The following is a 27,886-nucleotide window of genomic DNA, read 5'->3' as shown; positions in this document are numbered from 1 at the left end:
AAAAATTAACCTGAAGATTTAGCTGAAATATGCATAAGCTCACTTGGATGCATGGTTCCGTGAGTTGGCGATATCGTCGCGTCGTCGTTGTGTCGCTGGGGGGCGACACGCCACCCCCCAGCGATGCGATATCTTCCTTAAGTCGGCGATATATCGCCGAGAAATCGGCGATATATCGCCAACAGTCGACTTTTTCGAAGCATTGCAGCGAAAATGACATTGTCGACGCCGGAATCTGCAGGTATTTGGTGGCTCCGAGCCGGAGAGTATTCCGAGAGAGAGGGGTGGATAAGTTGCTTCGGTGGAGGCGGTGGCGGACTTGGAGGAGGAGCTGGTAGCAGATTCGATGAGTTGCAGGCGGGGACTGGAAGGAGGAGCTGGTGGTGGTGCTGCCGTGCTGGTGGTGGTGCAGGAGGAGGTCTGGGCGGCGGTGTTGGTGCTGGTGGAGGAGCAGGAGCTTCGATGCTGGTGGCTGGTGCTGGATTTACTTGATGACAGAGCCGGTTTTGGCGTCGGTGATGGTGGCGATGGCTACTGATTTCAGATGCCTGTGAAATGTGGAACCCATTCGAACTGTATCGTCTCATCTATTTGTTCATTTTTTGGTGCTTTTCAGAAAGAAAGATGCAGATGACATTTTCAAATTAATCATCAAAGCTCCCTTGTTTTCCACCGTCTCATCAAAGTTCCTCTGTTTTCCCATCTATTTGTTCATTTATGCTAGATCTCAGTTTTTCATATACTATTTTGATTGGATCCGAGAAGCCAACTCCATCAAGCCACGATAATGCTCAGTTGTTGTTGACAGGCTACGGGAACTCACGACTCACCCTTCACGCCCACCGTCGCTGGCACTGAAGCATCTTTCGAACGAAGATGGAAGCACTCGAAACCCACGAAAAATCGCTCGACATTTCGGCGATTGTCGCCGTGTCGGTGGTGTCGCCAGCCACCGACACGGCGACTTCAGTCGACGTATCGAACCTTGCTTGGATGGACCTCATATCCAAAAAAAAATTTGGAGAAAATCAGTCGATCAATGTTCAGGAGCCATGTTTTTCTAGTTTCTCAGAACTGAAGCACTTAAATTGAAGAAACTGGAGCTTATTGTTGCTTCTTCTTTTTTTTGGGTGGTAACAATCATTTCCAGTGAAGACTGAACTCAAGGTTCTTACACTGTTTGACGAGGGCTTATCTATACGAATTGAACTACATAATTCAGGACTTCATAACATCAGGGAAAAAAAAAAAAAAAAAAAAAAAAAAAACACCCATCCAGGAAACTTATTTCTGTTCTGTATGAATGTAGCTTCAACTTTCTAGTTCAATTTCAATGTAACAGAGCTCCTGATAGACACGAAGTTTGAATTTATTAGAAAATCTGATAGTATCTATATTAGTTGACTCATTTAGATCTTTACAAAGATCTAATGGCTGTCCTGCGGCAGAATTCTGGTTACAGAATCCGGTCTAGAATCTTAAAGTAGAACTCCTAACCAAAATATTTTTTAAGCCCTAGTAAAGATTAGGAAAGAAATATAAGTCGGGGGTCAAACTGAAAGACAGCAAATGATATATCGACGAAAAATATGTGGGGGAACTCCCCCAATATAGGCAATAGCAAGTACTAATGTACATGATGTCCTACAAGAAATTTAAACAGGTTTACCTACAAAATCCAGCATCCTTAGGACACTGCAACGATTCCTGAGTTCCAATAGCAGCTAAGACCTGCCACTATGATCATCTGATATGGTTTCTTCAGAAGAAGCATCACTCTCAATGATGATCAAGTCTTTACCTTTACCGGTAGAAAATGAACATGATGGGTTCAAATTGATTCCGCCCTTCAAGTTTTGATTCACTGCCTCGGGAAGTCCGGAGCTAGACCCTGTCATTGAAAGATGACCAAACCTATTTCCTGTGCACGGAAGGTTGGGTAATAGTATATCATTCTTCCTCAGTCCTTGATGAGGACTTGTATGGGGCAATGGCAGCTGACATGGACTGTAAAAAGGTGGTGTTAACCTCTGGTGTTCATTATAGAGCAGCCTTGATTGGGAAACACTGTTAGTCGTGGCTGACTCTGTTGGCCTTGGAAGAGGGAGACTAATAACTTCTCTTAGCCAATGCGGCAGATTACTTTTAACAGAGGATTCAGGCTGAGGATGATTCGGCAACAAGGAATTATGTGCAGTTGCTCCAACTTCACCACATCTGGATAGTTCTCTTTTCTGTAATCCATCATAACTTACTGATTTGTGACATTTATCAACATCATTCTGCTCAACTACAGAAATATCTGTAAGATACCTTGGGCGTTTTCTTTTTGGGTATGTGAGACTCTTTTGATCCCTCATACTTTTGTGCAGTTGTTTGTTACTTATCCTCTGAAGAACTGCGTTTCTTCGGTCACTATTGACAACAGATGACATCTTGTCCGGACTGTGCTCTGCCATTGTATTGTGCATGGCATTTTGGCTTGGAACACTGTATGGGTAACTCCCCTCTCTCTCACCATATACATTCCCCAGAGAAAGTTGAGTTTCATCAATCAATGCTTGAGATCTAGGTGGCATACTATTTCCCATGTGATAACCGGAAATTCTGTTACCAGCCACTCTAGTTTCAGCCCACAAATCACTGTTGATGCGTTGTGGATGACATTGTGAGTTTCCAAGCCTCTCAGGCTGAATGAGCATTCCACTCAAAAGCTGGGATTGTTCAATATCCCACTGCTCAGCTAGGTCCTTTGCTACCCTCCACACTGAGAAGTGCAATCTTGGGTCCCTTAACATGGCATCCCAGTGGCCCCTTCCATGTCTCCTGACACCTACCCAAAGAGAATCCAACTCTTCTTCCGACCATGCAGTTGCCACTCCCTTGGACTTATCCAGCCAACAGCCTTGGTTTCCCTTTAATGCTTTTTCTCTCATTACAATACTGTCAAGCATCAGCTTGTGTCTGTTGCTAGGACTCGGGTCTACTGCAGAATGAGGCAGCAAATTTTGAATGTCTTTACTTTTACTAGAGCTTGGAAAAGATGACATGGAGAAGCAATCTTTATAGGCATCAGCTGCAGTATTAGGCTCCAATGGTAGGGACAAACCAAGAAAAAAGGGGAGGGGAGGAAAGATTGGGTTGACATTTGACTAAAATGGTCATCATTGCATCCAGATTTAGAAACCAAACAAGTAGTTGTTTCTGACGGCACACATGCTGTTTCATTCATTAAACCTTCAGATACATTCTGCACATCAAAACAGAAAATGAAATCAGAGAAGAAATGCTACAAAGATTTCCACAATGCAATAGGACACTAGGAAAGAACGTGACGTATAAGTATTGTAGGGTGGGAAAAGAATACACAAACCAGCCAGAAGATTACATGACTAATGTTGAGGTTGAGACTGGGCAGCTGTTCAGAGAACCCACAGAGTTCCCTTTGTGTTTAAAAGACCACATTAAGAAGGACACAGACCCTTTGTTTATTATAGAATGTAATAGGAATTTTCCCCATGTGGGAGACAATAAAGGTGAGAATGCAGTCCTTGGAAGGCCTCTACCTCTCTCTGTCTTGTGGAGTTTCTAGAAGTGCCTGTTCTGGCTTTTCCTATTATAATACAAAGCTCACTTACCAAGGAAAAAAATAATACACAAACAAAAATGGCACTTCATGAGATAATGCACACCTGCTGAGGCAGATTCCGTGAAGAAATATCAGTTGGCAGCAGAAAAAAAGCCTGCTCACAATCTTTACTGGTATTTCCATGTTCCCTAATGTTGATGCATGAATTCCTATCCCGTATGTGTATCAGAAGATGGCTTTTCTGTTACTGTCTCACCATTGGCTTTCAACAGCAATAGACCCTTGCCTTCTTTTGTATTTTTGTCATGCAAAGCAGTAGTAGGACTTGGACTGGCTGAATTTTGGATGTTCAAGAAAGTTTCTGGTGTAGTATTTATAATCAGTTCACTGCAAGTGCCTCATGGTACCACATGAACCTATCACATCAGATGAAAAATAACTAATTTATCGATGTTCTATTAACAAAGATCATAACATTTTTTTCGACTTTCTACAACTCATCATACCAGGGGGTGCCACAGAGAGGTCCAGATGCACCATGGAGGCTGTAACACTTAAACCAGCTCCAAGCTTGACAGCTCCCCCTGAACCACCATTTTCTACACTTCGAAACTCCTTCCCAATAGAAATCCCAACTTCAGTCAACTTGCATGGTTTATCTTCATTTCCCTTCAGGTCCGCTACTGTTGATGATACTGCAGCACAATTTTTTGGTAGATTCTTCAGGCAATCAGCAGAAGTGCAGGTTGCACTTGCTGCTACTTCTTCATTGAGTATCTGTGCTCAAAATTGTTCAAGAAATTGATGATATGATTCCATGAGTCTCCCATTTTTCTATATTTAGTAGATGACAGCTTATAGGGAACAGAAGTCAGTTCGAAAGCAAAACATGTACGAGTTGACACAGTGTCAGCCTTTTCCAAGATTCTAGTTGCAGTATTCATTAGTTATATACCACATTAATACTACAATAATATGGAAAATCTAAATTAAAATTAACAGGAAAAAAGAACCCAAGTATCATCCCGATTCATTTTGATAATCAGACACATCTAATGTCGATTCAGTCACATTAATACTACAATAATATGGAAAATCTAAATTAAAATTAACAGGAAAAAAGAACCCAAGTATCATCCCGATTCATTTTGATAATCAGACACATCTAATGTCGATTCAGTCACCATACAGGATCCTGAGTGTGCCATGGCATTTTATTAACTTCTAAATCATAAATAACAGATTTATATTTAGTATTGGCTCTTAATTGGCCATTGGAGGGTCCCACATGTAACCCCATGCATCTAATTTACACAGCAGAATCAGAAGTCAGCATAGGGTTTAAAACCAGTCTTCCTTTCAATGTACAGGTGGATCCAGCTCTAATCCTAGGATCAAACCAAAAATGGGGGTTGAAGAAACAGAAAATTTTGGGCCAATATTGCAAAAGATGGGCATGGAGATTGCCAGACATTGAATCTTTATGGACATTTGTGATATTTATAGCAAGTTAAAAAGTTATTCTGGCTCTCTAAGTAAGGATTTCTTGGTCTTTGCAGACCTGGAAACTTATCTGCAGGTCTCACATTTAAAATTTCAGCCCTAGTGTACAAGTTGCAAAGTTGACAAATTCGAGACAAGATGAGGGGTGCATTGGCATACATGGTGAGGTACACGTGATGCAGAATCAAAGCCAGGGCAAAAGAAGAAGCAAGGTCCATCAAAGCAGTTCCAGATGGACTCATGGACCAGAACTAGACCAGGTCAAGCCAACCCATCTAAAGGGGCCAAAAGAGGCCAAAACACTGTTTTTTTATCAGTTATATGAACAGTGTCGCAGCACCCTTTTAGGCCTTAGTGTGAATATCATGAGATCCAGTGGGGAACAATTATCATTTCAAACTGGCTGAATTTTGGATTCCTAGTGGGGACCACCTGAAGATTAGAAGCTGCAACCTTTGAAGATTGAAGATATTTTATTTAGTCCTAGTTGCTATTAAGTTGTTTCTATTTCTAGAGCTAAGAATCAGTCTTATTTCTCTGCAAAGTTAGTTTATATTCTTAGAATTACCAGTGTTGATTTCCATTATTGAATTGATTTTTTATTTTTTGGAGAGCATCAAGAATCTCGACTAATGTGAGTCATGCAAAGGGGCCAGTTTCTGAGAGGGTTAACCTCCTAAGTTAAGGGACCTTGCTGTCAACCGCTAAACCCTAGGACTGAAGGAACGTGCTGTTGATGGCTAAATCCATCTATCCCAACTTCTATTTTCTTCCTTCCCCTGCTCTTCTCCTGTTCAAATTTACCAAAGACCAGCTTCTGCTGTTATACTGTGAAGTGAACAGGAAGTCTGTTGTGAATATGCAACCACTGAATCCTTGAGTGTCTGGTGATGGTGATCCTCCCAATTGATCGTATCTGACTGCTGTTCTGAGGGTTAGTTGCTTGCTAAAATCTACCAATCCCATATGGCCATACCCTCTCTTATATTCGTTAAACTCTGCTGGGTTTGTAAAACCTCCATTCATCTCACATTCCCCTTTACTCAATCCCTTACTTCATGCCACCCACCAATCCTCAAAACTTTCAATACTCTGTCCACCCTCACCACTGGAGATCCGACCATGAAAATAAACTCAAACTTGCAGGAAGACATCACCCCCATCAGGCCTCTACTCAATCTAAGTTTGGAGCCAATCAGTAGCCAGTTTCTCTGAAGCACCGAAAATTCTATTTCTGAACTAACTTGGATTTTATGACCAAGGCTAAATCACTCAATCTAACTGTTGGAATTGGTGTAGAACTTGCAGTTTGGTTTCAACACCTTATAAGCTTCATTTGGACAGAAGCTGATTGTAGTTTTGGTGGCTGGTTTATTTCAGACCTTAGATGACTAATTCTTCCCCTGTTTATCATTTTCTGATTTTGTAGGTCAATTGGGGCCAAGTCATCCTTGATCTTAGCTTTACATCAATATGATTGAATTTAGGGCTGAAATTGGACACATGGTCAATCCCAGTCATTTCCTAAAAGATCAGAAATCAGACAAATTGCCTTCCTTCCACACGGCACAAATAGGTGTATGGACCAGGTAGTTGTGGCTGTGAAAATTAAAAAACCTTTCACCATCCTCTATTACATTCTTAAGGTGTGCTGGTCAGTTGGAAGTTTTTTGAGCCCAATGCCACAATGGAGCTAAACCAATCCTACATCACTCAGAGTTCAGCTTGACCCAAAAAAAAATTGTTACCATGTTCTTGCATTATTGTTTGGTATTCATATCCATAAACTAATAATAATTTATAAAAGTTCCTCAATCACTGCTTTAGCTAACTCAGTAGAGGGAGATCAAGCGTAGAGAAAGACATGGACCCATTCAATCTCAAAATTAGACAGGATTTTTTTTAGGCAGGCTGACATGTAAAAATATTCATCGAATAGGATGCTGAGTAGATGCACCACAAGCATAAAAAGGATTGCAGCAGAAATAAGTGCTCAATAATAAGATAAGGGAAAGTAGAACCAATCAATCAGAATTGTGCAACAAGTAACTCATGGATCTTTTCAAAATAACAAAATAAAAATAAACTGCTTATTGCCAAGAAGGAATGACAAGATGCATGTGCAGAGCTCTAAATAACAGACCTAATCAAAGTTATGCAAAAAAGAATAAGGCTTACAACTAAATGTAACATATGGTTTAGATACAATAGCACGTGAACTTGACCTCAAACAGTAGAGAATGAATATTACAGGTTTTGACGAAGATAATTTTCAATGGTTTAACTTCATCCACACACAGAGAGAGTCTAAACTTCAGAATGTTTTATTTATTTATTTATTGCAATTGGATATTTTTCTTATAATTTAATGGACAAAAACAAATTGGCTAAGATTTAGGAGTTATAGTGGCGACTGATGAAGTAGGATGGTTGCCAAAGGGATGATAATTTGTTGTAACGTTTGCAACAAAGCCTAGGATCTCAGAAGAAGCTCAGGACTGGATTGTTATGCATATACAGTTAGTTGCAAAAATAATTTTTTTTAAAAAATAAAGAGAAAAAAGAGAAAAGGGATAAGTCTTGTTACTCTGTTAACATCAATTTAATAGGTGTCTAGACTGCAGAATCACATCTAAGAGGGCCTTTCAACAGGAAGCAAATTAAAACTATAATTTATTAACCCTAACCTTGAGTTTAAAATTCATTTAGCAAAGTAAAGCTAGGATAACTAATACAGTAATTAGAAATGCTGATAATATACAATTGATCCAGAAAAATGTTGTTATGAAAGCTGGTAGAACTTAAAGAATCCAGACCTGTTAGGTAAATGGAGGTACCATAATGACAAAGTAATGCAGTATTAAACCAATCCAGTAACATGGCAAGATCACAATCAAGAAATGAAACCATACTTAAGAGTACTGATTTGGTGTTGAAGATGATGGGAGGTTCACAACTGGCTATTGTACCTTTGATTGTGGAAATTTGTTACTTGAAGGAATAAAAGGGACCACATAGTGAGGTCTAGTGTTGGGTATAGTTACGGCTATGGTTCAAACTGCATTTTAGTCACTGTGGTTATAGTCTCTTCTGAAGGAGATTTCAGGAGGTTAGACTTCCAATTGTAAAAGCAATCAATATGTTTTGTGATAACTGGGCAGCCATTTATACTTTCAACAACCCTGTGTTCCATGCGTTCATCATCAACATTGAAGTTGATTGTCATTCTACGCAAGATGTTTAATGAAGAAAATTAATTGTCACACCATTTGTTGGTTCTGGGATTCAGCTTGGTGATATGCTTACCAAAGCAATTCTTTGTCCAGCTTTCCTTGAGGCATGTTCCAAGTTAAGCTTTGTGATGTTTATGCTCTAAGTTGAGGTGAACTGTTGAAGATTCTAGTCATATGATGGTTAGGAATTCAGTAACTTGGGAAGATAGTGATACTTCACAATAATTGATGTTGTAAGTCCATGATTCTATTGAGTCACTTAAAATATAAATAATAAACTGCCTGCCCCGCCAGAACGGAGAATTGCAAGCTGGATTTTCTCTTTTTTGTTCTCTCCTCTTCTCTTCCTATCTTATCTTTCTTTTCATTCTATACTTGGTCGAATCTTCATTTGTTGGTCGTCCTCGCTGTGCTTGCCCTGGCTTTTTCAGTTTTGTTGTGAATTTGTGATTAGAGTGAATAATGCAAAATGTAGATCTCTATTGGTAATTTATCATTTTGTCCAAATAATCATTAATTTTAATAGATTATTCAATAAGAAGAATTTTTTTTAAGCTTCTAATAGAAAGTGAAGGATGAGAATTGACGACAGAAAGACAAAGAGAGGTGTTCCAACTTCCAAGTTGTCTTTGCTTTGATTTGCAATGAGATAGGGAGAGATGTTAAAGTGATACATTAGAAGCTTGTGGTCTTACAAGTTTCCTACGTAAATAAATAAATAAATAAAGAAACTTTTGGAATACACAAAACGTATTTACTCCATCTGTGTCAAAACGGAACCAAGTTGCATATACAATTTTCATTTCTTTGCATTTAGAAGACTACCGATTTAATTAAAAATTAAAATTAAAAAGAATTTTTAGATGGAAGTATGTCTTTCTATTCACAGAAAAATGAGAGAGTTTTGCTGTTTTAATGTGTTGTGTTTTAATCATAGTTAATAGTTTTTTTTAGGTACAAGAAGAAATTTGAACTATGCATCGCTACAGTTGGGGGCATACACTACTACCCGGATTGGTGGTTTTTCTTTTTGGATTTTTTGAATTTTTAAATGTTGTTAGGGCTTTCTCACCCTTTGGGAGATGGAGGCCTCTCTCTCTCTCTTCTTCTTCTTTTTTTCTTTTTCTTTTTTAATTTTATTATTAAATGTCAAAACGACATTTGCACCTCTTGGGAGTTAACGTCCATGGCATAGGTTTATGGATTTCTAATGTGTGTGGGTTTGGGAAAGTGACGTTTAGGAATGGTGGGGTCCTTTCATTTGGGTGGGTAGGCTATGCGGGGTTTTGAAGGTGTGCATCTCCTAGTTTGTGGGGTTTCACTTGAGCTTCTTGTGAGTGGTTGTACCTCTTGGAAAATGGTATTTTGGTAGTCTGTACTTGGTTTGTGGGTTTTCACTTATGCTACTTGTTAGTGGTGGTACCACTTGGAAAATGGCGCTTTTGGTGGTCCGTAGTGTTTGAGTGTGTGGATGTTTGGAGGAAGAGGTGTGCCCTCTCAAGTTTGTGGGGTTTCACTGGAGCTTCTTGTGAGTGGTTGTACCTCTTGGAAAATGGTGTTTTGGTAGTCTGTACTTGGTTTGTGGGTTTTCACTTATGCTACTTGTTAGTGGTTGTACCACTTGGAAAATGGCGTTTTTGGTGGTCTGTAGTGTGTGAGTGTGTGGATGTTTGGAGGAAGAGGTGTGCCCTCTCAAGTTTCAGAGGGTATTTACACTTGGGGAAGGGTAGTTTGGTCCAGTTAGAGAACATACCAAAACTAAATTGAGTTTGTACTTTAATATGGTAGTATATGATTATTAAAATAGCATTAGCCGAAACCCTTTCTACTATAGCTAGACTACCCTTACTTACTAAGATATTTATGCCAGTTCCTAAAACAATCAACTCTGCTCTTGTAGAGTTTCTTTTTATGTCCTCCATTTTATCCCCATATCAGATTGGGGGTATCCAAAATGAAAATGTTAAAATCAAAGAGTCACCCAGAGAGAATTTGGAAATAAATAATTAAAGAACAAAAGGTAGCATGTTAAGAGGGTCTGTAATTATTACCAGTGTATATGCCAGTAAAGAATGAAAAGATTACAGTGGGATGATTGACAAGCCACATATGAGTTAGATGGAAAGGGTGAACAAAGATACTGGGTACCTGTTACTTATTAGTTCACACCAAATATAGCTTTGAAATTTGAATAGAGAAGAATGGTGAGAAAGATTTGATATAGCATTCCCCAAATATGTTGGAAAAGGTATCCTACCCTCCAACAGATGACAAGGTTTGTTAAGTTGAGTGTCGACCCTCCAATTTAGTTGTTTTTTATGAACAACCAGTTTTATTAGGAGAACAACCAAACTAGAGCTTTATAGAGTGCAGCAACACAAAGGCCAAGAAGCCACCACAACCTACATATCGGCACCTTCTGGAAAGGAAGGTGACCATATAAAACTCCCTGTGGGTCTGTGGGCCCGTGGCTAGCTGATCAGCGGCATCAGCCACAAAATTAATTAGCTGAACAGCCTGATCTGAAACCTTAAGAGAAGGAGAACTTCCTATTTCAGTACAACTACAAATCACAATACTGCAATACATATAACTTAGTATGACGCAGAGTGTTAAGAAGTATCATAGAGATAAACTAGTGTAGCAGAAACGAAGAAGCTAAGATGAATAAGTAGCAAGTAGGCACGATAAGGTAAGGAATGATCATATTAAATCTAGTCTAGGAGTATCTCCGATCAATGATAATCTACAAGAAGTTGAATGATGAATAATAGCAAGTAGGAACAATAAGGTAAGGAATGATCATATCAAATCTAGTCTAGGAGTATCTCCAATCAATGATAATCTACAAGAAGTTGAATGAGGTGGCACGACCATGTTCAATGGAGGCCTTTTAAGTGCCCCTTTATATAGAATTGCTTTGATATAAATTGAAGGAATTTGAAGAACTAGGGACAGACCTAAGATAACCTCAGGAGAAGTAGTGAGAAAGGATATGCATAACTTAGGCCTTGTATCTAGTATGGCCTCAAATAGAGCTTATTGGAATGCAAGAATTCATGTCGCCGACCTAGGACAAAGCTGCTTGTTGTAATACCAAGGAAGATCCATATGACACCCTACTAATCCATGTGAAGCAAGAAAGACTACTTGAGAGGGCATAGAAAGACCTAATCATGCACCACAAATGGATTTGAAGGACTTTGTGACACTCATTTATATATCAGTTGTTGTATTGGGCTTTATTTATAAGCCTGCAAATATGGTTTGAGGTCAGTACATGAGATTAGTATATTAAGTTGTGTTCAAGTTAAATTAGGAGACTCATTAGTAAGTATAAATTTAGTTTTGAGTTTATCAAGTCAAGCCAGTTTCAGAGTGATGCAGTGCCCTTTCATGCGTAAAATAAAAATGGTGTACCCAGTGCATCAAGCTCCCCATAATGTATGCAACCTTACACCTGCTTCACTAAGGGGCTGATCAAAAAATTTAAAAGGTTATAAATATGCATAAATCCCCAACCAATTAAGCAAGATATGATAGAATTGAAGTTTTTCAAGGATTTTGGGATTTCATAGGTGAAGCTCTTCTTATAGCCTCTTGATATCTTCTTTTCTTCTGAATTCCACTGCAAGTCAATTGCTATCTCTTCTCTTGTTCCATTCTTCTCAATCTAATTATTATTTATTCTTCTTTTTGATACTTCATGTTCTACAACTAAATTCAGATTAAATCTCTCTAGCGACTAGTCTGTTTTATTTCAAATTTCACATCTAGTGTCTAGCTTCAGTGTCGCCAATATTCAAGATAGTTTCAACCAATGTTGCTGTTTTAGTTCTACAATGAGTTTCCTAGTAGCACTAGGACTTCTCATAACTCACCGATTTGTTATCAGAATTCCACCAATTTATGTAGGTCTATCTTTAACTAGAATACACCATTTGACCAAGTTTCTGGAGCACTCCGAGTATTCTGTTTATAAAATATACAGTTTCTCCTATTCTTCTCCTAGTATCTATTTTTATTGATCCTGGACTGTAGTGTGGTAAGCAGCTCCATAATATTATCTACAATAGACCACTTGACCAAGTTTCTAGACAGTTATGGACATTCTCTTATCAGATATGCAGTCTCTACTTCTGTATTTCTGCTAGCATCCATTTCTACTGATCCTGGACTGTAGTGTGGTTTCTTCAAGAATATACTGCATTACCATGCCAAAGAGACTGCTGAGGGGCCAAAAACAGCATACCTCATTTTGCAAATGGCTCCTGTCAGGATCCTGCCTCAACAATATTGCATCTGTCAACAGACCTACAGAGATACATTCTGAGGGTGCTTCATGTTTAGATACTATTTCGGACGCAGAGCTACAGTAGTTGACAGTTGTATATCTTTTCTCCTCAACCACTGAATTATTTTCCTCATCTATCCTATTCACATCTTTCCTTTTCTTCGCTCTTCGACAAAAAGTGATCAGTGGGCTACTACGTTTCTTTTTAGTCACTGCATCACTGCATGTTAAACATGACTTGTCATTGGAAAGAGAATCTGGGTTCTCCATATCAAATGTCTTTGACATGCAGGCACAGGGACATCCAGAGCTGCAATTTCTATCAAGAGATGATTCTGTACATGAGGATTTTGCTTTAATCTCAACCTGCACATCTTCAAGAGAAACTGATTTTGTTTCAGGGAATGCACTCTTGCAAGTGGATCCAGAGTTTGAGCATGCATCTGCTAGTAATGAACTTTCAGTTTCCTTGTCAGAGCAATGTTCTCCATGATTTGCTGCCAGAAGTACTTTATCAGTTAACCCACTCCTTGCCATTTTCCTCAAAGACTCTGGGACTTGCTGTTCCACAGACGTTCTCGAAGCTTTTTGTTGAATACAAGTGGTGCATAGCCATTGCTCATGAGTAACAAGCTTCAGAGGAAAGAAAAGGTATATTATCAACTTCATGTGCACAAAAGCAAAACATTCAGTTCAAACATTTGCAATAATGTACCTTAGTAGGGTTATCAATGCAATGAAGATGGCAAATTTGGGAGCAGCCACCACATTGCAGCAGATTTCCACCCAGATCAGAACATTTAATGCACAGCTGGAAAAAACAAGATAGGAAGATAGAACTCAACATTTAGCTTCCAGTGACAGCATACGTGAATTACAAAAGAACACCACTAAAGCACATCCTCTGTGGTTGGGTGGGGAAGGGAGGCAGCACACATCAACAGAAATTTACCCAGTTGACAAATAATTCAGGTAATAAGCAATAAAAATTTTACGTGGCTTCCAGTGGATCTGTTTAATACATGCAAAAGAGAAGGAGAGTGCTGGCTCTGTGACCCTGGGCTTTTCGCTAGAAAGAAGAGCCCTTGTACCAACCTGATCTCTGTTATGTGTTATGTATGCCTGTATAAGGCGTTTTATGCTTCAAACCAAATCTGTATTTTATATGTATCATAAGCATATCTATGTTTCCATTTCCATGTGTACTTCTAGCATATCTTGCATCTCCCAGGTATGATAAATTTCTTGAATTCACTCTCTGATATGATATTTGATATTGATTATATCTTTCGCTCTAGATATCGCCTAATAATATGCTATGAAGCCAAAGTGAATTAGTACACCATGGAAAGTTTCTGAGGCCTTCAGTTGCTCTCAGTTTCTCACTCATAGTTTCTGTTTTGTGGGTTTAAGGAGGGCATATCAAGGCATCATACCCTATCAGCCCATATCAGACCCTATCAGACCACACGAACTTTTTGTATAGCGAAATATCATATCAACACCTACCAATACTTAAAGCCCTGTCTATAGTAACAATTCTATTTATTGCCAAATAAAAAATAAATAAACGAAACTCCATTTTTAATTAAACAAAGAAAAAACATGGGATAGATATGGCTGGGTAACTGCCAGCAGAAATAACAGCCATAGTACAGTTGGGAGTCCATGCATTTACTCACTTAGCCATCACCCAGACTATTCATGCTCCAAACAGGACCATCTCATCACCTAGGCATCACCTTAGCAACACTGACAGAAAGCTGAATCTTGACAATTAACAACAATCAGCTTAGTGAATCTTGATGACAACCACAAGAACATGAAAAAAAATATAATAAGATTCAGTCATAAAAGTAATATCCTATGAGCCAGAGGCAGACCTAAAATGGTCCTAGGAGAAGCAATGAGGAAAGAAAAGCACAGCTTAGGCCTTTGAATATAGCTGATTGAAGGGCAAAGACCCAGGTAGTCATTGGAGTAGAGCTGATTTCTTGTTCTACATTACTAAAGCGATAGCGTGAAGTAAATACATAAAGTACAGTAGATAATCTTATCGTCTTAAATCTTATAAGAGCAGTAAAGACATCATACCCAAACTTGCACAATGTACAGCAGATAATGTTATCGTCTTAAATCTTATAAGAACAGTAAAGACATTATACCCAGCCTTGTCCAACACAGAAAAAAAAAAGGATCCATTCCCTAAAGCATCCAGTGTGTGCACTGGAAGCTCTAAAAGAGCGTAGAGTAACCTGAGTGTGATCAGAGAACCTATATGCGACATTGAGAGATCAGTTCTAAAGTAACATAAGCATGCAACATTATGTGTGCCTGGGATGGAAGAAATCAGTTTAAGAGGTAAACATTGAAAATCATGTTGAACTTAAACCACACCCAAGTTCAGGAATTAGATCAACCAACCTTGAATTGCTTACTGAGAATAAAACAATTAGCAGATTCTTTATCTTAGACCCTCCAACTTTATATTAGTTACTGCAGAATTAAAAAAGTCAGTAGATTCTTTCTTTGCTTAGAGATCTTTAGTGAAACAACTTGCAGTACCAATAGTTACACATAAACAGCAAGTTAAAATGCATGTGTTGTATATGAAAAGATCTTGATAAACACTATCAGTCAATATCACAAAGAGAAAAGTGTCATCATGTGGTAAATATACATCATCTGGTTCTAAGTTTAAAGTCTCACCCTAGCATCTCCTTTCTGATTTTCTGGTAAATAATCTTTACGTGATTCACCAGGTTGTTCTGGTCTTGTAACAAGATTACCACTCGGAGATTCAGAAGCCGGATTAGTGCACAAAGTTCCATATGCAGGGTCTGATCTTGCTGGCGCTCGCTTTCGCCTATATGTTATAACCATCTTACTGCTTATCATCTCAGACTTCAAGCATTCCTACTGCTACTAGAATCCTGTAAAACTACAAAAGCAGATGCAATCAGCATTTTGGCACTCGCTAAAATATACACTTCTGTGTGCACATGCATACTAAAAAGTCATATTGACAGTGTGAAGCAAAATGATATCCACTGATATGGCAAACTCACGCTTCTAAAATGCTAAAATGTGGTGTCTAGAAGCAACCATGGATAGGCCTAGGTGGATACATATGAGATAATACATGCATCTGCGGTAGTCAGAATTACAGAAATCATATGGTTTTGGAAGTAAATAATCAAGTCATTCTATCCAACCACAAAAGTATCACTGCCTTCAATGTACATGGTTACATCATATTATTGAAATTCATATTACAAACTTTACAGCTTTATTTCAGTTTTTAGAGAACTTGACCATGCATAATCACCACCATGGTTTGAGAACTTGCTCCCGCCAGCCATCTCGCTGGGCAAGATCTCAGCGAGTTGGGGAAAAAAAAATTCTCCCAACTCGATGGCCCAATTCATTGACTCATAAGGGTTTTTTGGGGCTGGAACTTGGTTTCCAGCCTATTTACACATTCTACACTTAATGAATCCATTAATATCAAAACTGAAAACTTGATGGCCCAACTTGTTGACCTCATAAGAGTCTTTAGGGGCTGGGACTTGCTGTCCAGCCTATTGTACACATCATATACTTAATGAATGCATTAATGTTCAAAACTCAAGAAACTATAATATATTATACATTGCACATGTTCCATCTCGATTTTCTGAGATATACTCAGATCTCACTGAGATATATACAAAAGGTGACCAAGGTATTATCGAGATATTTGCGATATGGTCAAGATATGCACGATGTGACTGATACATACAAGATATAAATGAGGTGTCACTGAGATTTGCTAATTTTCACAAAGCTAGATATCTCGTGGAATCATGCCACCTACTTACCTCATATATCAACCATGAACAAATGAATGCCCACATCAATTAGATCCCTAGTACAAAACAAAGTGATTTTACCGTATAACTTGTATGCCATGGAAGTCCTTAATTGGAGCTTCTTTTCCAATCATATATGATGGATTTATGTGGGTGACAACTGACAAACTGGTGGAGTGCCGGCAGGTAGTGGGAAGAAAGCTGAGAGGGGTCTAATATTGCAGATTTGCAGTGGATAGAGGAAATTGCATAAGAAAAGGATAAAGGGGGGATGTGGGGAAGAAATTTATGCACGCTTATCACCATGCAGGCTCTCAAACATAATTAACTCCAATCATCTTTTCAAGCTATTCATTGATGAGCAATTACACCATATATAACAAGTATATAAGACTCCTAAAAAAAATGGGCCAACCTCTTCAACTAAGAAACTTATTCAAATAAAGAAGCTAACAACAATTGGATGAACAAATATTTTTTGGGTGAATACATAAATAACATATTCCATAAATTCCTATACCTACCAGATCTGAAAAATCCAAATTGGACCTAGTTCATCTCCATCTAGACACTCAAGTGGGTTTGGATCGGTGCATGGTAGTGCACCTACATCAGTTCCATTAGTATTGAGAAAAACTTATCCATGTGTTTCATAAGAGACTCAGCACCATTCAATTTGGCATCTTCCAGTACCAAATCTGCTGGGGCAATGATCCAATGCATCTCATGATCAACAATCACAATCTTTTGATGGAAGTTAGTAAGGCATTTCTTTGATGAAAATCTGGACCATGGGGTTTCACAACTGAAATCAGACTGTTAAATCAATTGCAACCTTGCTCAGACAGTGTGCTTTAGTTGAATTGTCGCTTTCATCCTCCATGTTTTTCTTCCACACCAGATCTACCTTCAGAAAGATTATATCACGCTTAACACCTTATCATAGAAGCTGTTGTTAATATTGGCAAGCTCACAAAAAGCTTTCTTCAAATTTAAGGCTCCAATTGCAATTTAAGGAACCCATCTCTAATGGAAAGCAGTAAATTATATCGACAAACATCTGTGATGTAATTTCAGGATCAACTCTGCTATAACTAAATAAAATCTTAAAGGCTATTGGAAAGAAGGAAAAAATATGGTTCAAATATTAAAGAAGAAGGTGGAACTTGGAATTGAAAGTGAAACTATAAAATATTAAAGAAGAAGGTGGAACTAGGAATTGAAAGTGAAACTAAGGACAGTGTGAACAAAGGGGCAGTTTTGAAAAACCAAATTGAAGGGAAATAATCCCCTCAAGTACACCAACATGGGTGTCAACAGAGTGATGTGGGAGGCTGGGACAAATTTAGAACTAACTAAATTAAAAGGAAAAATAAAGAATAAGAGTGATAGGAAGTGATGAAGTTGGTAAAATGAAAATAAAACTTAAAAGACCAGTGGACAATATAGAGAACATGGTCTAAAAGGAGACAAGTAATCATTTGGCAGAAGACATAATTTGCCTATCTTCTACCAGCAGAGACTGTGGAAGAAACTTCACCAGTGGAGATCAGGACTTCACGTTCAATAAGGAGTCAAGTTTGACTTCACAGCAATGGATTAGTGATAAGTTTGAAACCAGGTATGATCTCCTTCCTCTTTTCTTTGTATTTGATGAATCTCTTTGTAACCCAAGAAGGCGTACAGTTGAGATCAAGAGGAAATAGACGGTGGTGCGGGTTTTGGTCCTTGGGATTGAAGGTGTGAACAATGACTTGGTGGTAACAAGTCAAAGGGAGGTTTGGATTTTGATGTCTGTTAGTGTGTGACTAAAAGCCTTGTACTTGGTTTGAAGATTGATCCATTACAACATACTTCAGATATGTGATGGAGCCAAAGGGGGCTTCAGTATAATACAACCCAACCCAATGAATCAAGCAGTTTACCCAGTTGAAGTACCATTTATATGCCTCACGTTCTCTCGTAAAGTAAGAGTGACATAGGTGGTTTTCAACTAAGGATTTGTGACACCACCTTGGATGTTTTTGGAGACCTCAATTCTAATCTTCCTTCATTACATAGTGAAAGTTCTTCAGCTTCACCCATGGATGTAGCACAATGCATTGGTCTGTGAACCACACATCGAATCTCAATGTTGCCATGATTTGCTTCTGTTTCTATTACATTATTTCTTAAAGTTTCATTTAACAATGTCAATTAGGGGTGTAACAAGAGATTCTAGCAATGGTTATGTTTTTCTTTCCGTTTGGAGCAGTAGGTGTTGGAGGAAATAGGAAGCTTTGGTCTTGCAACAGTTAAGAGGTTTGGGGTCATAGTGCAGTTTAGGTTTACTGTGAGTTGTGAAAGAATAGGAAAGAATTGTTAAAGAATAGTAGCATAGTAAGGAAATGAGGGAGCTTATTAGAGAATGATATTAATAGGATAGAAATAGATTGGGAGGGGAAGTGGATCCTTCAGCTCTGATACCAAATTCATGGAGGGCTGGTAAGTGGTGGGAAGAAATGTGAGAGGGTCTATTGTTGCAAGGGAGGAGAAGAAATCGCATAGAAAAGGGGGTGGTGGAAGAAGAAACAAATTCTCACAGCCATGCAGCTAAACCATAATTAACTCAATCATCCTATTTCTTTCAGCTTATTCAATGAAGGGGGATTACATCATACATAAAGAGAAGTAAGAGATTCCTAAAAATAAAGGCTAACTCTTAGGCTAGGAACACTAAGAGCAATCGGGAAATCAAATATCCTATACAGCCAAATTCCAAAATAATCCAGAAGACATTATTCGCCGCCCCCAACCCCCCAAAAAATAATAATAATAATAAATAAATTCCTAAAATCGGATTCAATAAATCAAACTTGAAACTGACTCTAATCCATCTGGATACCCAGTTGGGCATGGGTCAGTCCAAGGTAGTGCACCTGCATGGTAGAAGCTCAAAAAGAATGCTAAACTCAGATACTTGTCAAAAAACTATGGAATTTTGCCCATATTTATTGACACATTTGGCCATACTTTGGAATGACATCCAACAAATATGAGAGAGCTAATACCAACCACAATCAGCCTGGTCATTATACATATATATATAGAGGCCCATTGAGTTGTACGGAAGATGGATACATTGGAGATATCTTTCTTCATTCATATCAATTAATTACACTTTTCAGCCAAGGTAATAAGTTATATCACAAGATCATAATTCTTGTATTCTTTACAACAATGTCTTCAGGATATATCTCCTTAGAGAAAAAATGGCAGTGACTTTCAACTCTTTAACTAACAAAGGACCAAGATGCATTATTCATAATGTATGGTGCATGTGGCACTGACAATTAAACGGAGTGCATGCAAACTGTATCTATCACTGTCGCTTACGCACTACATAGTTGAACCACCAAAATACTGCTAAGCAATAACAGCATTCTGATATAAAACCTGAAAACATTCCACTCAATAATGTTAGACTTGTAACGACAATTGTCTACAATAAGTTGAAATGCTCCATCCTTACTACTGTGTAAATTGATCTGGGCTTAATAGATTATTCCAAATGAACCCACCACCAAAGAGGAAGACGACAAGCTCAGGCCAAGTATTTGGGACTAAGTTTCCCTTCTAGTTGTGGGGACAAAATTAAGCAGAAGTATGACCAGACTGAGACTTAGTTCATCCTCGATTAATGGAATTAAGAAGGAAAAAACCCACCTGCAAGACCATCTATCTCCACATTCCTAGTCTACAGAGTCTGCCAAACCAATGGAAAACATAAGCTTCACAGTTTACACAAACCCATAGAACCTATAATCATGCTTCACGGTAAGACCAAAAGGGACATAGATAGTGCAATTAAAAAGGTAATAGGTCTTCCTGTATGACCAGGATGATCCTGTTCAAAGATATCTGTATTGCCAATATAATTACCAAAAACAAGAACGAAATGGAATGAAAAACACAAAATTTAAAAAAAAAGGAAAGAGAACGCCACCACTTTTCCTTTCCCTTTCCCCCACCGCTTCTGCAATGCGAAGAAACACAAATAACAGATTAAATTGAAAATGCAAATGTTGGAATGGAAATTTACCATCTCAAAGCAACCACAAAAAATTATTTTGATTTCGTATTCCAAACACAAGACAAGACGAAACTCAAATGACGATATTACTGTTCTCTTCTCGTCACAAGAAATTCAAAGTCGAGCCCTCGAGCCAAATAGATAATAGACAAAAAAAATTAAAAACAAAAGCCATAAAGCGACAAAAAAAATAATACAGTATTTTTTGCAAACCTTTGAGCTTAACGACCGAGAAAGAGAGTCGACGATGACGCAGCAAATATGTGAAGTGCAGGAGAAAAGCGAGAGAGAGGGAGAAGCAAGAGAAAATGAGAGAAACTCTTGGGCTTTGGTCGACCGGGTGTTTTAAGTAAGCATGTCAGTGAGATAGTGAACAACTGTAAACGTTTGTTCCACAGGGATGTGATGGAATAGATGCATGTGTACGAAAAGCTTCATAGACGTTACCTTCGAATCCGAATTTGACCAAGAGACGAAAGAGCCACCAGTTAGAGCATCAGAGGGGTAAGATTGTACTTTTCCTTTCTACCGAAAAAAAAAATGTACTTTTCCTGATACACGATTCTCGTCCGTAGTTTTGTACTCTCGATTTTGACGCTCGTATACATTCTTTTAGTCCACGATATCTTAAATATCGTATCGGTCAATTTCAAACACGATATATATCGGTCAATTCTAAAATAAAAAATAATATATAATTAAACCAAAAAAAAAGGAGTGTAATATGGAAAGTTAGCAAATCTTTGAAATATAATAATTCATGATTACAAAACCTAATCTATTTTTTCTATGTTTGGAAATCTCTTTCCCATTGATGGCCTATGGAATTTTCCCTTACCATGAGAGAGAGTTGAGATTCTTTACCATTGACTATATGGTTTCCTCACATCCCTTCTAAAGCTATAATAAATGAGTGTTACAGGAGCACAATTCTCTATCCCTATGATAAAGGATTCATGCTCCATTAGAAGGGATATATCATATTAAAGTTGAGTTTCATCAAAATCTTAAAATCGATACGTGATTTTATCTCATGCAATCCTAAGTTAGTCCCACGATGAATCTATTAGTCCAAGAACACCAAAAACAAAAATGAACAAGTCATACATTGTTGAACATGCAAAATTAAAGTACTTTATTAAATGAGTCAAGGAGATGATGGCGAATCTCTCTCAACTAAATGTATACAAAATTACATTTGATCATCATCACTTTTGCTGATGATCTCATGATCTTCTCCAAAACTGACCACCTTTCCATTTCTTCCATTCTCTCCTCTCTCTCCTCCTTCAAAGCCCTCTCTGGTCTTCACAACAATCTTCACAAATCTACTCTTTCTCTCCTTAGTCTCGGACCCCTTACGATCCTCCCTCTTACAACTCTCTCGTTTCAATCTTGGATCATTTCCTGTGACTTATCTTGGTTTGCCTCTTATCCCTGATAGGCTCACCCACCACCATTGCTCCCCTATGCTCGATCACGTCAGGAAAAACCTCCAACTTTAAAAGGAAAAAAGCTCTTATCCATTGCGGGTAGAGTGGTGCTCATCCATATGTGCTCCAATCTTCATATATTTATTTGAGGGGCGTTTCTCTATCCCCAAATCCATCATCCGGTCCATGGAACCTCTCTTATGTGTTTTTATCAAGAAAGGCCAAGAATCCTCCCGCTTCCTCCATTCCGTTTCTTGGGCCGTTATCTGCCGTCCCAATTATGAGGGCGGCCTGGGTATTCATTGTATCATTGATGTTAACCTAGCTTGTCTCTTTAAGCTCATATGGGATATTGCTTTTAACATGACTCTGTTTTGGTTTCCTGGGTCTATTCGTTACACCCTCAAGCATGACTATTTTTGGACAGCTGTGTGTCCCTCGAATACATTCTGGATTTGGAGGAAGATCTTGCTCCTTCTACCTAGAGCTCTCTTTGCAATCTAGGTCCAAATTTCTTAAGGACCCTCCACTATTTTTTGGCTAGACCCCTGGCATCCTTTGGGTGTTCTCTACACCCTTCTTCTTAGTTCTCGTATGGTGTATGATTCCCGTATCCCCAAGTCCACCACCCTTTGTACCTTCATCATTAATGGGTCCTGGTCCCCCCTCCTCCACCCCAGTTTTACACAAGTCTAGAATGTTCTCCCCCCTATTCTTAACTTACCTTGATGTACCACATTTGGATCCTTTCTCCATCTAAATCCTTTACCACTTCCTCCACCTGAAACCTTATCCACTCCCCAAATCCCTTGGCCCCCTGGTCCCCTGGTCCCCCTTGGTCTGGTTCAAAGCCAACATGCCCCATCATACCATCACCCTTTGGAGAGCCGTTAACCATGCCCTTCCAACCAAATCATTTCCCATTAGCCGCCACATCCTTGCTAATCCTAATTGTACCCTTTGTTGAAATGGTTTAGAGAACATTGACCGTTTTTTCTTTTCTTGCCCCCTTCCCCGACCCCTTTAGGAAAGAGCTCTTGTTTTCATTTGGCCTTGCTCGAGGTGATCTTTTGGGTTTGTTCTTGATTGGTCTTGGTTCTTAAGGAACTTTGCCGAACGCTCCATTTGCTACCATATAGGCAAGCTAGTCTTTAGTGCCACCATCCACCACATTTGGTGGGAGCGTAACCCTATGAGATGGACTTCCAAATCTCGATCTATAGATTTTATTTGGAAAGCCATCTATTTTGATGTGTCTTTTAGATTGCTATCCTTTCTCCATCCCCTGATCATGATAACCCCATTAATAGGTTAATTATTAGCACCTTGGGGCTCAATTGCTCTTTTATTTCCCCACCCCTCTTGAGTGTTGCTCCCTCTTGCAGGTTCTCCCTCCCCCCGTTTGTTCCTTTTGCTTTATTTTCCTTTTTGCTATAATACAATTATTTATTCATTAAAAATATATATATATATATTCCTAGCAATAATGGTGGATGCATTACATAGATGAGTATACCCTCAACTTAATGTTTTGAGGTTCTAATATACCACTTGCAGTCTTCTAGTATTTTATATCTATAAATTTAGATAGGCCTAATGCGTCCAAAATTTGTCCAACTGTCGGAGGCCTGCAAAACAAGAGTCAGATGCGGGCCGACTCTTCGGTCGAGAATCCGCCTCCGATGGCTAAGTCAATAATTGCACCATAAAAGAGCTCTGAATCTATGCAGAGCTTGATTGAGAGATAGAATAGAAGAAGAAGGATTCAATCACCTCCCCTTTGTACCGATTGCTACATTATATAAGGTTTGCCTTTCATTCTCTATCTTTGAATTAATCCTTGAGTCTTGTTTGTGACCGTATGATCTTAGGGTTCAACTTTCCTAATCCGTGTTATTCCACATTGCTTCATCGACCTGATCGCCTATCTCGATTTCTGTGGGATCATATATCTTACCATAGCGGTTGGGTCTTCCATAATAGTTAAGTCTATTCATGCTCAAGTAACCTTTGGGTTAGCTATTCGCTCCGGTCCTGACCAGGATGAACCAACTGACCATGGTTTGACTCAGCTAGTTTATTATTATTTGTTTTTTTACTCATCAAGGCCAACACATACGCATTCGTCAACTACATCCCTACCGTAGTTTTTTATATCCATAAGATGAAATTAATGACTAACCATAATGTATAATCTAAATGAAGATACTAGTCATCTACCCAAAATGTCCATTCCAAATAAGCACAAAAATATAAAATTGTCTTCACTGTAGACCAAATCAAATCATAATTGGATTTGCCAAAAAAAAAAAAAAAAAAAAAAAAAGATAACTTTTTTAATTAATAAATATAAACACCAAAAATCTACCCAAAAATATATATATATATATATACACACACACAACATAATGACCATAAAGTAGTATTTGTTATAAATAATATTGATTGTGGATATCCATCACCCCCCAATAGACAATACTTCCAATTAAAGATCTCAACCACCTCAGCATACAATCTTGGTGATTCACATTCCCATCTTAATTGAAGATTATAGTGATCTCAACACACAATGTTGGTAGTCAATATTTCTATTTTATGCACCTTCTATCTTGGGTGTCAATCTATCTTTCCATATCAAGAATATCTTATTGTGTGTAAGAATCATATATTGTATTTCTTTGTAGACTCTAATATTTCCATATCAGAGTAGATGTTCCTTCTACTATAAATATGTAATGCACTCAACTGAATGGACCAGTTCTGATTGAACTCATCTTGTCTTTCTTCTTTGTATTCAATATCTTCTTTATTTTATAACACGTTATCAGCACGATTCCGCTTGAAGTAATTGTGAATGACTCCGCTCAAAGTATTGTGTTTTGAGAAGAAAAACATCAGACTATGTATCATTATGTTTTCTATTCCAAAGTGAAAAGAATGATCGACCTCCTCGCACGTTATTGTAAACAATGGAGTTTACCTTGTCCATCTTGAAATGTAAGTGCATCATGATAAAAATGTATGTATTTTATTGAATCAAAGAATCAAACAAATAATAAGATATTAGATTTCCTTAACAATTGTGATTTGTCATTAATTGATTTTATTTATTATATATAGTGGTTGCTAGCTTTGCATCACAAATATTATTAAATGCATATGAAGTTGCAAGATTTGAAAGTGTAAATGAATACAGTTTTACAGATGCACATGAAGTGCAAGATTTGAAACTATTAATGAGTACAGTTCTGCAGATGCACTTGAAGTTACAAGATTTGAAACTGTAAATGAATACAGTTTTGCAGATGCACATGAAGTTGCAAGATTTGAAATGCAAGATTTGAAACTATAAATAAATACAGTTTTGTAGTTTTTGAAATTAATTCTCTATTGAAATTATAAGGAGAATATTATTCATAAAAATATGCCAGCAAATTTTCAAGTTTCCGATTTGTTGTTACAATAACAATATTGTAAAATGAGTTTTAAGAAATACTCTGAATGATATCATGCCTATTTGTGGCTGAGTAAAATAATGGACTATTAATGAAAAGTCATGAAGCTGGTCCTATTGGTTGTGTTTCATTCCTGAAAGTGAATGCAGCAATTCATGATATGCCTGAAAGAAGGCAAAATTAAAATTATGGTCATGATTGTGGAAGAGGATGAGGCAAAAGATGAAATAATTACCGTCATTATTATGGAAATAAATAAGAGAACAATAAGGATTCTTAATATAACAATTCAATAAGTGAAAATAATATTTGTTACCGATGTGATATGAAAGCTATTAGACATGTATCTGTCATACTCCACAATATTTAATTAAGATTTGTCAAGCCTTAACTAAATAAATAAAAATAATGTGGAGATAAATTGGATTTTCCAAAATCATGATACTAGAGCAATTTTTGCCTATAAAAGGAATAATTTTGATGGCCTCACAGATACTACACATCTAGATGCTGCAAACTTCTTTGAAGATTTGATTATATTAGTAGAATTCAAATAAAAATAATATTATATTAGTTTGTATTTCTTTTCTCTTCAAATCTCATCTCATATGTTAGTTTATCTTAAATTTAATATTTTTCCTCTATAATTTTTTTTATTGACTTTCTATATATCTTTTAATATATTTTGTTTCATTTTGATAAAGAATGTGAATATTCTCTTATATGCTGTGACGCATATTATACTGAGAGAAAAATATACATATTTCTCTTATTTGATGATGCGGAAGCCAATGTTCATATAAAATCGGTAGTACAACATTGATTGGAAGTTCCGGAAGAGCTAATCTTTATTATCTGGGAGATAAAATTGGCTATGAATAATTCATTATTTTGTAGTAAGTCTCAAAGAAACTTATTAAGTTTCAAAGCTATTTGCCAAAATGATTATCAGATTGAGACTACAAATAATGGTATAAATAAATATCTATACAAAAGTATTAGATATTTCTCCCAATTTGTACTACACAAATATTGCATGGTTGAAACACATGCTTGGGTAAATCAAATGAACATTGATTCCAATAATTTTATTATTTGGCATGACCGGTTGGACAATCCCGGATCAAGTATGATGCAAAAAATTATTGAAAATTCAATTGTCATCCATTGAAGAACCAGAAGATTTTTCAATTAAGTGAATTTTATTGTATTGCTTGTTCTCAAGAAAAAAATTTATTATTAAATATTCACCAGCTAAAGTTGAAATTGAACATTCTACGTTTTTGAAATGTATAGAGGGTGAAATATATGGACCCATTCACCCATCATGTGGACCATTCAGATAATATATGATTTTAGTAGGTGCATCTATAAAGTGGTCACATGTATGTTCATTATGAACTCGCAATTTGGTGTTTGCGAGATTGTTTGCTCAAATAATGAGATTAAGAGCATAATTTATGGATTATAAGATAAAGATAGTTTGTCTTAATAATGTTGGTGAATTTACATCTCCGGCTTTATGATTATTGTATAACACCTGAGATCACAGTTGAATAGCCTATTGTTCATGTTTATATCCAAAATGGTTTGGTAAAATTATTTATTAATTGTCTCAAATTAATAACTAAACCATTGTTTATGAGAACAAATCATCATTTGTACACATCAGGCCAAAAGGTTGTCATAAATTCTCCCTATTACAATTGACTTATAGTCAGAAGCCAAATATTTCTAATCTTAAAATTTTTGGATGTGCGGCTTATGTTCCAATTGCTCCACCACAACGCACAAAGATGAGTCCCAAAATAAAGTTGGGAATATATGTTGGATATTAATCTCCTTATATAATTCAATATATTGCTAAGGATAGGAGATTTATTTAATGCAATACTCGCTGAGTATTATTTTGATGAATTAGTTTTTCCAACATGAGGGGGAGAGAATAAAAAGTTGGAAATAGAAATTGATTGTATGCATTATCCTTATCTCATTATATCCTCGCATTGAGCACTGTGAACTTGAAGTTCAAAGGATAATGCAATAAATATTATAATCAATTGCCAGATTTGTTGACCTGCTAAGAATTACTAAATCTTATATTCCAACTTGTAAATGCTCCAATTAGAATTGATGTTCCAGCAGGACAATCTATCAGTGCAAATAAAATTAAACCACGTTTAAAATGTGGATGATCAATCGGATCCAATGATAAAATCCTAGAAAAACAAATGGAGCAAATGATCAAGATGGTCATAAAATGGAGACAATTGATTATAAAAATCCTGAAGACATAACTTTCTATGAAACCCCAAAAGAGATTCAGGTACCTAAAATAATGAAAAGATCTCGATTAGTTATGTCATTGCAGGAAAAAGATGGAACCGAAAAAATAAAGTTGTCGATAACATTTTTTGCATATTATGTTATTGTTGAAATAAATCAATAAGACGAGG

The 27,886-nt window shown here is 37.3% G+C and overlaps 1 protein-coding gene across 5 annotated transcripts; it reads right to left on the bottom strand.

The window, feature by feature from the left end:
• Positions 1–1,375: 1,375 nt before the first annotated feature.
• On the bottom strand, positions 1,376–20,867 carry LOC149018863 (protein CHROMATIN REMODELING 4-like). Of its 5 annotated transcripts, XM_089152996.1 has the most exons (8): positions 20,756–20,867; positions 20,456–20,485; positions 15,329–15,560; positions 13,335–13,430; positions 12,578–13,252; positions 4,096–4,366; positions 3,693–4,005; positions 1,380–3,250 (listed from the first exon to the last, which is right to left on the bottom strand). In XM_089152996.1, the coding sequence occupies exons 3-7, from the start codon at positions 15,515–15,517 to the stop codon at positions 3,974–3,976; spliced, it is 1,263 nt and encodes a 420-aa protein (XP_089009122.1). In that variant the 5' UTR covers positions 15,518–15,560; positions 20,456–20,485; positions 20,756–20,867; the 3' UTR covers positions 1,380–3,250; positions 3,693–3,973. The 5 variants fall into 5 exon arrangements, with proteins under 5 accessions (XP_089009119.1, XP_089009122.1, XP_089009121.1 ...); XM_089152995.1 differs by lacking the exon at positions 20,456–20,485; XM_089152997.1 differs by lacking the exons at positions 20,456–20,485; positions 20,756–20,867 and adding an exon at positions 20,176–20,444.
• Between the last annotated feature and the right edge of the window lie 7,019 nt (positions 20,868–27,886).

This window comes from Hakea prostrata, chromosome 4 (genome assembly GCF_041222555.1).
Source record: "Hakea prostrata isolate BN-2017 chromosome 4, UWA_Hpros_2, whole genome shotgun sequence".
In the NCBI taxonomy this organism is placed as follows: Eukaryota; Viridiplantae; Streptophyta; class Magnoliopsida; order Proteales; family Proteaceae; genus Hakea; species Hakea prostrata.
Note: the sequence above shows the minus strand (reverse complement) of the source record. Positions and strands in the feature narration are given on the sequence as shown.